This window comes from Oncorhynchus clarkii, chromosome 18, assembly GCF_045791955.1.
Source record: "Oncorhynchus clarkii lewisi isolate Uvic-CL-2024 chromosome 18, UVic_Ocla_1.0, whole genome shotgun sequence".
Taxonomy (NCBI): domain Eukaryota; kingdom Metazoa; phylum Chordata; class Actinopteri; order Salmoniformes; family Salmonidae; genus Oncorhynchus; species Oncorhynchus clarkii.
The window spans coordinates 5837678-5848389 of NC_092164.1; the positions used below are offsets into that span (position 1 = coordinate 5837678).

At 43.3% G+C, this 10712-nt stretch overlaps 1 protein-coding gene across 1 annotated transcript in view; it reads left to right on the forward strand.

Annotated features, from left to right (window-relative positions):
- Positions 1–5394, forward strand: part of LOC139372406 (rho-related GTP-binding protein RhoE-like) — an 18919-nt gene extending 13525 nt beyond the window's left edge. The window contains exons 3-5 of the mRNA XM_071112115.1: positions 1042–1151; positions 2329–2463; positions 2576–5394. Coding sequence (XP_070968216.1) covers positions 1042–1151; positions 2329–2463; positions 2576–2824 — 494 coding nt within the window. The 3' untranslated portion in view covers positions 2825–5394. The remainder of the gene's footprint in view (positions 1–1041; positions 1152–2328; positions 2464–2575) is intronic.
- Positions 5395–10712: the final 5318 nt, after the last annotated feature.

The following is a 10712-nucleotide window of genomic DNA, read 5'->3' on the forward strand; positions in this document are numbered from 1 at the left end:
GGATGGAGAGAGTGAAAGAGAGAGGGGTTTTCCTACACATGGTCTCAGTTTAAGGGGTTGGCATGGTTTTCTAGGTTCCTGTTTTCTCTGGAACTCTGGTCTGTCTCGAGAGAGAGAGAAGTAACCTCGTCCTCAAACTCAAACACAACGTATTGCTGCAGTCAGCATAACGTTTGCATCTCTTCTGTTGATGTTCTTCCAGTGTGCATTATCTTGATGCTAATGACTGTGTCCTTCGCTGTTGAGAAATGGTCTCTCATCACCAAAACATCTTCATCTCTATCACTATTGGATTTCCTGTGTGACTTTGAGGCAAAATCTGTCAATATCTGGTTTGGACAGGTTTGGTTGGCCCATAGGATGCTCAATGTATCCATGTGTGTTTTTTCACTCTGTCTTAATCTCTTACATCCACAGCTGGAGTGTTAGTTCTCTGTATTGTGTGAGTTGTAGTTTTCTGTGTATGGTGTGAGTTGTAATTCTCTGTGTATTGTGTGAGTTGTAGTTTTCTGTGTATTTTTTGAGTTGTAGATTTCTGTGTATTGTGTGAGTTGTAGTTCTATGTGTATTGTGTGGGTTGTAGTTCTCTGTGTATTGTTTGAGTTGTAGTTCTATGTGTATTGTGTGGGTTTTAGTTCTGTGTGTATTGTGTGAGTTGTAGTTCTATGTGTATTGTGTGAGTTGTAGTTCTCTGTGTATTGTTTGAGTTGTAATTCTATGTGTATTGTGTGGGTTGTAGTTCTATGTGTATTGTGTGAGTTGTAGTTCTCTGTGTATTGTGTGAGTTGTAGTTCTATGTGTATTGTGTGAGTTGTAGTTCTCAGTGTATTGTGTGAGTTGTAGTTCTATGTGTATTGTGTGAGTTGTAGTTGTCCGTGTGTATTGTGTGAGTTGTAGTTCTATGTGTATTGTGTGAGTTGCAGTTCTCTGTGTATTGTGTGAGTTGTAGTTCTATGTGTATTGTGTGAGTTGTAGTTCTCTGTGTATTGTGTGAGTTGTAGTTGTCCGTGTGCTGACCTGTGCTTTGTTCTGTTGTTTCAGGGTCTCCATACTACGACAATGTGAGGCCTCTCTCCTACCCAGACTCAGACGCTGTCCTTATCTGTTTTGACGTCAGCCGTCCTGACACACTCGACAGCGTAATAAAGAAGGTGTGTACCACAGGAGGCTGGTGGCACCTTAATTGGGGAGGAAAGGCTCGTGATAATGGTTGGAGTGGAATGGGTGGAATGGTATCAAATACATCAAACACATGGTTTCCATGGTTTCCAGGTGTTGATCTAATTCTATTGGCTCAGTTCCAGACATTATTATGGTCCGTCCTCCACTTGTGTGTAGCTACCATTAGTCAACCTCTACAGCCTTTAGAATGTGGACCTTCATGTGTTTTTCTTTTACCTCACTTGAAAGAAACTACATGTCCAGTTTTCATTCAATGAATTCATTTTAATATCCTTTTCACTTGACCTCCCCCAGAACGTTTTCTCAGTCATTTCCAGTTTTTCCCAGTAATTTCCAGTTTTTCCCAGTAATTTCCTGTTTTTTTCCACTTAGCCCACTTAAACATCTAGAGAGTTGAGGTACAGACAGAGGTCGTAATGGGTTAGGGGGCGTTAGGGTGAGAGGAGGGCAGGGAAAGGAAGGGAGTGCTTTTAGTGTCCTGTGATGTGACTCTGCTATAGAAAAAAAAAACATGAGAAGGTTCCGTTCCAAAACAGAGTTCCTTCCTTCCTCTTGGCCAGTTCAAACAATCACCTGTCTGTACAACACTGAACATGATCCCTCAATGTCCAGCCAGCCAGCCAGCCAGCCAGCCAGCCAGCCAGCCAGCCAGCCAGCCAGTCAGCCAAACACTCCTTGTTCTCCAGACTGCATTAGTAGCAGATTATATCCACTGATTAAAGGCCATTGATCCCAGAGTGTTTATTGTGTTTGAGAGGAAACGTGAAGGATTATCTCTGGCCTTAAAGCCTCCGATACTGCATTCCTTCCTGGGTTCAACGCCGTGTGATACGGCATGGGGACTGGAAACAGGAAGTGGCTTTGTCCTTCAGAAGGAGAGGGCTCAGGTTCTGTCTGAAAAAAGTGTACAAGCCGTCAAATACTTGATACCTCCAGTCCTTGATTCCTCAATTACTCTCTCTCAAAATCCATTGGAGGAGAGGCTCCAAGGTCCATCCTCTTGTACCTCCTCCTCCAATGAGCTTTGAGAGGGAGGCGAGGAATCAAGTACGGGAGGAGGCAAGTATTTGATGGCTAGTCTGGACTAGCTCCCATTCTGTCTGGTCCTGTCCTCCCAGTCTCAATGACTTTCTCTGTCCTCCACAGTGGAAAGGGGAGATCCAGGAGTTCTGTCCCAACACCAAGATGCTCCTGGTGGGCTGCAAATCGGACCTGCGCACCGACCTCTCCACGCTGGTGGAGCTGTCCAATCACAGACAGATGCCTGTGTCATATGATCAGGTACGGTGGTTGCAGAGTGCATTTTCTTCAGATTTTGGGTCAATTCCATTTCAATTCAGTCAATTCAGGAAGTAAACTGAAATTCCAATTCCAATGTGTTTTCTTTCTACAGGGTTCCAACATGGCCAAACAGATCTCAGCCCCCTACATCGAGTGCTCAGCCCAGCAGTCAGAGAACAGCGTCAGGGACATTTTCCACGTGGCCACCTTGGCCTGCGTCAACAAGAACAACAAGAACGTCAAACGCAACAAATCTACCAGAGGCAACAAAAGGATCTCGCACATGCCCACTAGGCCCGACCTCGCGGCGGTAGCGTCAGACCTGCGGAAGGACAAAGCAAAGAGTTGCTGTGTCATGTGACCTGGTGGGCAGGGTCACGACCCTCGGGAGTGGGTTTGCAGGCTGGGATTGAAGCATGCAGTGAGGACAGGGGTTAAAGGTCAGAGCATAGTGCATTTTGGAACATTAGAGGGTGAGGCCCTTCCCTTCGTGCACTTTAAAGCCCTTGGCCTGCTGTCCTGGGGTGGAGTTTTGTATATGCATCATACAATGTAAATGTAGATGAAATCCACCGTATCAATGACAACACAATAGTCTTTCAGTGTAGCCTGTCTATCTACCATCCATCTCCCTTACATATCTTTTACCAGAAGAGGAAGCTATCTCTGCTTTGGGCCAATTAGCTGCCTTCCTTCCGGCGGCTTCCCGGGAGGTAGTAACACTGTTTCCTCTTAGCGCTGGACGAGGAAGTGGTCATGGCCTTTCACAGGAAATTACCATTTCCACAGGAAGTGGTGTCACGTAGGAAAAGTTGAACGAGTCCCGGACGTTTTTCTAAGGACTTCAGAAAGGATGTCCACGCTGTACATGATGATTGGCTCAACCCCCATCTGTACAGCTGACTCCATCACCATGAGAGACTGCAGCGGTGCACTCTGGAACGCTGAAGACGAGCGGCCATCTTGCACTGGATCAAAGACCTGGAAGTGACATGACACTGCGCACGCAGCACATCACTGTGGTTTCCATCAGCTTGTTTGTTTCTCTTCCCCCTTCTTGTGGTTGCAAGTCAAGTGTTTCCTGACCTAATAGTCCCGTTGTTCCAGTCATGTCTTTCCTGTATTTTGTAGAATTTACTGTAAGCCCATATCATTTAAACCAATGACCGTTGACATCCTAGGACTGATCTGTTTGGCGTAATGATAGACAGGGTATTGTGATGCTGAACAGTTTATGGACATGTCCTTTCAGCTATGCAACACCTTCTGCTCTCAGCAAGGGAGGGGAATGAAATAAACAAATGAAGCAATGACTTTGGTTGAAGGACGTTGTTCACTGGATATGTCTAAAGTATAAATGCACTTTTTAAAGATCAAGGCTTCGCTAAAAAGCGCCATGAATTCTGGTATATTCCAATGCCTTTATTAAACTCGCGATGCTTTTCAAAATTTTCAGAACAGCTTCTCCTAGAGCAGTGTCATCAGCTAGCCTGCTAATGCTATCTGTTTCAGAACAGCTTCTCCTAGAGCAGTATCATCAGCTAGCCTGCTAATGCTATCTGTTTCAGAACAGCTTCTCCTAGAGCAGTATCATCAGCTAGCCTGCTAATGCTATCTGTTTCAGAACAGCTTCTCCTAGAGCAGTATCATCAGCTAGCCTGCTAATGCTATCTGTTTCAGAACAGCTTCTCCTAGAGCAGTATCATCAGCTAGCCTGCTAATGCTATCTGTTTCAGAACAGCTTCTCCTAGAGCAGTATCATCAGCTAGCCTGCTAATGCTATCTGTTTCAGAACAGCTTCTCCTAGAGCAGTATCATCAGCTAGCCTGCTAATGCTATCTGTTTCAGAACAGCTTCTCCTATAGCAGTATCATCAGCTAGCCTGCTAATGCTATCTGTTTCAGAACAGCTTCTCCTATAGCAGTATCATCAGCTAGCCTGCTAATGCTATCTGTTTCAGAACAGCTTCTCCTAGAGCAGTATCATCAGCTAGCCTGCTAATGCTATCTGTTTCAGAACAGCTTCTCCTAGAGCAGTATCATCAGCTAGCCTGCTAATGCTATCTGTTTCAGAACAGCTTCTCCTATAGCAGTATCATCAGCTAGCCTGCTAATGCTATCTGTTTCAGAACAGCTTCTCCTATAGCAGTATCATCAGCTAGCCTGCTAATGCTATCTGTTTCAGAACAGCTTCTCCTAGAGCAGTATCATCAGCTAGCCTGCTAATGCTATCTGTTTCAGAACAGCTTCTCCTAGAGCAGTATCATCAGCTAGCCTGCTAATGCTATCTGTTTCAGAACAGCTTCTCCTATAGCAGTATCATCAGCTAGCCTGCTAATGCTATCTGTTTCAGAACAGCTTCTCCTAGAGCAGTATCATCAGCTAGCCTGCTAATGCTATCTGTTTCAGAACAGCTTCTCCTAGAGCAGTGTCATCAGCTAGCCTGCTAATGCTATCTGTTTCAGAACAGCTTCTCCTAGAGCAGTATCATCAGCTAGCCTGCTAATGCTATCTGTTTCAGAACAGCTTCTCCTAGAGCAGTATCATCAGCTAGCCTGCTAATGCTATCTGTTTCAGAACAGCTTCTCCTAGAGCAGTATCATCAGCTAGCCTGCTAATGCTATCTGTTTCAGAACAGCTTCTCCTAGAGCAGTATCATCAGCTAGCCTGCTAATGCTATCTGTTTCAGAACAGCTTCTCCTAGAGCAGTATCATCAGCTAGCCTGCTAATGCTATCTGTTTCAGAACAGCTTCTCCTAGAGCAGTATCATCAGCTAGCCTGCTAATGCTATCTGTTTCAGAACAGCTTCTCCTAGAGCAGTATCATCAGCTAGCCTGCTAATGCTATCTGTTTCAGAACAGCTTCTCCTATAGCAGTATCATCAGCTAGCCTGCTAATGCTATCTGTTTCAGAACAGCTTCTCCTAGAGCAGTATCATCAGCTAGCCTGCTAATGCTATCTGTTTCAGAACAGCTTCTCCTAGAGCAGTATCATCAGCTAGCCTGCTAATGCTATCTGTTTCAGAACAGCTTCTCCTATAGCAGTATCATCAGCTAGCCTGCTAATGCTATCTGTTTCAGAACAGCTTCTCCTAGAGCAGTATCATCAGCTAGCCTGCTAATGCTATCTGTTTCAGAACAGCTTCTCCTAGAGCAGTATCATCAGCTAGCCTGCTAATGCTATCTGTTTCAGAACAGCTTCTCCTAGAGCAGTATCATCAGCTAGCCTGCTAATGCTATCTGTTTCAGAACAGCTTCTCCTATAGCAGTATCATCAGCTAGCCTGCTAATGCTATCTGTTTCAGAACAGCTTCTCCTAGAGCAGTATCATCAGCTAGCCTGCTAATGCTATCTGTTTCAGAACAGCTTCTCCTAGAGCAGTATCATCAGCTAGCCTGCTAATGCTATCTGTTTCAGAACAGCTTCTCCTATAGCAGTATCATCAGCTAGCCTGCTAATGCTATCTGTTTCAGAAATGAATGAAAAGAAAGAAACGGTTGTTTGTTGTGTAAAGTGTTTTGTCATTAGGTCATCCTCCCCCTTTTTTTAATGTAACTGTTATGTCTGTGTCCCATTGTTGTTGCTACAATATTTATTGAATTATATATTTTCCCTTTCAAATAAAAGCAAAATTATGAAAAAAAACACAGATTTTTAAAACATTTTTTTATCACATTGCATGACATGTTTAAAATAAAATGTAATTCAGTTCCACAGACAAAGAACTGTGTCTCGTTGGCTGTTCTTGACTTTGCCCCTGTAGGCATGTTACACATACATGTAATTGAGGTCGCAAAACAAACTTCTGGTAGAAATATATAGGCTTGCTTCAGGAGATGGAGTGAGTGTCATGACTTGAATTAAACCCAATGTCACACAGATGAGCTCAAATCAAATATCCACGGGGCTGTCAGCCTCGAACACAAAAAACTGTTTCCTTTCAATATACAACCCAGACAAACTGTTTCCATTCAATATACAACACAGACAAACTGTTCCCCTTCAATATACAACCCAGACAAGCTGTTTCTCTCAATATACAACCCAGACAAACTGTTTCCTTTCAATATACAACCCAGACAAACTGTTTCCCTTCAATATACAACCCAGACAAACTGTTTCCATTCAATATACAACCCAGACAAACTGTTCCCCTTCAATATACAACCCAGACAAACTGTTCCCCTTCAATATACAACCCAGACAAACTGTTTCCCTTCAATATACAACCCAGACAATCTGTTTCCCTTCAATATACAACCCAGACAAACTGTTCCCCTTCAATATACAACCCAGACAAACTGTTCCACCTTCTATATACAACCCAGACAAACTGTTCCACCTTCTATATACAACCCAGACAAACTGTTCCCCTTCAATATACAACCAGACAATCTGTTTCCCTTCAATATACAACCCAGACAATCTGTTTCCCTTCAATATACAACCCAGACAAACTGTTCCACCTTCTATATACAACCCAGACAATCTGTTTCCCTTCAATATACAACCTAGACAAACTGTTTCCCTTCAATATACAACCCAGACAATCTGTTTCCCTTCAATATACAACCCAGACAATCTGTTTCCCTTCAATATACAACCCAGACAAACTGTTCCACCTTCAATATACAACCCAGACAAACTGTTCCACCTTCTATATACAACCCAGACAAACTGTTCCACCTTCTATATACAACCCAGACAAACTGTTCCCCTTCAATATACAACCCAGACAAACTGTTCCACCTTCTATATACAACCCAGACAAACTGTTCCACCTTCAATATACAACCCAGACAAACTGTTCCACCTTCTATATACAACCCAGACAAACTGTTCCACCTTCTATATACAACCCAGACAAACTGTTCCACCTTCTATATACAACCCAGACAAACTGTTCCACCTTCTATATACAACCCAGACAAACTGTTCCACCTTCTATATACAACCCAGACAAACTGTTCCACCTTCTATATACAACCCAGACAAACTGTTCCACCTTCAATATACAACCCAGACAATCTGTTTCCCTTCAATATACAACCCAGACAATCTGTTTCCCTTCAATATACAACCCAGACAATCTGTTCCCCTTCAATATACAACCAGACAATCTGTTTCCCTTCAATATACAACCCAGACAATCTGTTCCCCTTCAATATACAACCAGACAATCTGTTTCCCTTCAATATACAACCCAGACAAACTGTTCCCCTTCAATATACAACCCATACAAACTGTTCCACCTTCAATATACAACCCAGACAAACTGTTCCCCTTCAATATACAACCAGACAATCTGTTTCCCTTCTATATACAACCCAGACAAACTGTTTTGTTTCAAATTGCACCCAATAAATCAAAGTGTCATGCGAATGTACATAACTCACCCAGAATCTAGGTTAAAAAAAATGTCATCTAGCTGATTTTGAGATGTATGATATTATCACCAGTCTGTCCGTGGTGAGTGATGAATGCCAGTGGTGGATGATGTGGTTGAGGGAATACAACAATATTGCTGCTTGACATTGTGGATGTTTAGGATCAATCAAAGTGCAGGTAATGGACTAGCTAGATCATTTGTAGCCTGTAACACCCTGTAGATCTGCAAATGAACAACAATCTACAGTATTTCATTACAGCCACAAGAAACAATTGTAGATTAATAATGGTTAAAGAAATTAGATATCGGCTCCTTAGTTCCTTCCCAATGCTTGCAATATTTCCATGTCTATCCAAGTCTTAGGGCCCCAGACTGGGGTAAGGATAGAACACCAGACTGTGGTAAGGGTTAAACACCAGACTGGGGTAAGGGTTAAACACCAGACTGGGGTAAGGATGGAACACCAGACTGGGGTAAGGGTTAAACACCAGACTGGGGTAAGGTTGGAACACCAGACTGGGGTAAGGGTTAAACACCAGACTGGGGTAAGGCTGGAACACCAGACTGGTGTAAGGGTTAAACACCAGACTGGGGTAAGGATGGAACACCAGACTGGGGTAAGGGTTAAACACCAGACTGGGGTAAGGATGGAACACCAGACTGGGGTAAGGGTTAAACACCAGACTGGGGTAAGGTTTGAACACCAGACTGGGGTAAGGGTTAAACACCAGACTGGGGTAAGGCTGGAACACCAGACTGGGGTAAGGGTTAAACACCAGACTGGGGTAAGGGTGGAACACCAGACTGGGGTAAGGGTTAAACACCAGACTGGGGTAAGGATGGAACACCAGACTGGGGTAAGGGTTAAACACCAGACTGGGGTAAGGGTTAAACACCAGACTGGGGTAAGGGTTAAACACCAGACTGGGGTAAGGGTTAAACACCAGACTAGGGTAAGGGTTAAACACCAGACTGGGGTAAGGCTGGAACACCAGACTGGGGTAAGGGTTGAACACCAGACTGGGGTAAGGATGGAACACCAGACTGGGGTAAGGGTTAAACACCAGACTGGGGTAAGGGTTAAACACCAGACTGGTACACATGTTGTTGAGGCCCTAAAGCCTTGACACCTACGGTACACATGTTGTTGAGGCCCTAAAGTAGTACTTAGGCTGCGTTTTCACAGGCAGCCCAATTATTTTTTACTGCTAATTGGTCTTTTGACTAATCACATCAGATCTGTTTCAGAGCTGATCGATCTGATTGGTCAAAAGACCAATTAGTGAAAATGAGATCAGAATTGGTCTGCCTGTGTTAATTGTGCCAAATGGCTTTTTTACAGGTCTTTCACAAATCATTCATAGTCCTCAGTTGGGAAGTTCTATGTTATAGTCCTCAGTTGGGAAGTTCTATGTTATAGTCGTCAGATGGGAAGTTCTATGTTATAGTCCTCAGATGGGAAGTTCTATGTTATAGTCCTTGGTTGGGAAGTTCTATGTTATAGTCCTCAGATGGGCAGTTCTATGTTATAGTCCTCAGATGGGCAGTTCTATGTTATAGTCCTCAGATGGGAAGTTCTATGTTATAGTCCTCAGATGGGAAGTTCTATGTTATAGTCCTCAGATGGGCAGTTCTATGTTATAGTCCTCAGTTGGGAAGTTCTATGTTATAGTCCTCAGTTGGGAAGTTCTATGTTATAGTCCTCAGATGGGAAGTTCTATGTTATAGTCCTCAGATGGGAAGTTCCATGTTATAGTCCTCAGATGGGCAGTTCTATGTTATAGTCCTCGGTTGGGAAGTTCTATGTTATAGTCCTCAGATGGGCAGTTCCATGTTATAGTCCTCAGATGGGAAGTTCTATGTTATAGTCCTCAGATGGGAAGTTCCATGTTATAGTCCTCAGATGGGAAGTTCTATGTTATAGTCCTCAGATGGGAAGTTCTATGTTATAGTCCTCAGTTGGGCAGTTCTATGTTATAGTCGTCAGATGGGAAGTTCTATGTTATAGTCCTCAGATGGGAAGTTCTATGTTATAGTCCTCAGATGGGAAGTTCTATGTTATAGTCCTCAGATGGGAAGTTCTATGTTATAGTACTCAGATGGGAAGTTCCATGTTATAGTCCTCGGTTGGGAAGTTCTATGTTATAGTACTCAGATGGGAAGTTCCATGTTATAGTCCTCGGTTGGGAAGTTCTATGTTATAGTACTCAGATGGGCAGTTCTATGTTATAGTGCTCGGATGGGAAGTTCCATGTTATAGTCCTCAGTTGGGAAGTTCCATGTTATAGTCCTCAGATGGGAAGTTCTATGTTATAGTCCTCAGTTGGGAAGTTCTATGTTATAGTCCTCAGATGGGAAGTTCTATGTTATAGTACTCAGATGGGAAGTTCCATGTTATAGTCCTCGGATGGGAAGTTCCATGTTATAGTCCTCGGTTGGGTGGTTCAATGTCGTCGTGCACATCTTCACTTCAGAGTGTAAGAATGCTAGAATGAGTGTCAGAACGCTACAGCAGTGCTGATGGAAGGATGCCAGGAAGACAGACAGGAATCTCCAAGCAATAACCGATGGCAATGTTCAGTGTAAAAGCCCTCTGAACAAAGGACCAAGGCCAGACAGAATCAGTTATGTATGGAATCACAACAGAGTACGGACACAGGAAGTTACTCTAACTAGAAGCTACATTGCCACATTTACCAGGATATAAATGAATTTAGCATAATATTAATGCATCATACAGTATATCTGACTTCATTATGTGTTGCAGCATTTCCCCCACTGAAAGGCATTGATCACAACCCTGGAATCAAATGGAAAACATGGACAAAGAAAGGCATTGATCACAACCCTGGAATCAAATG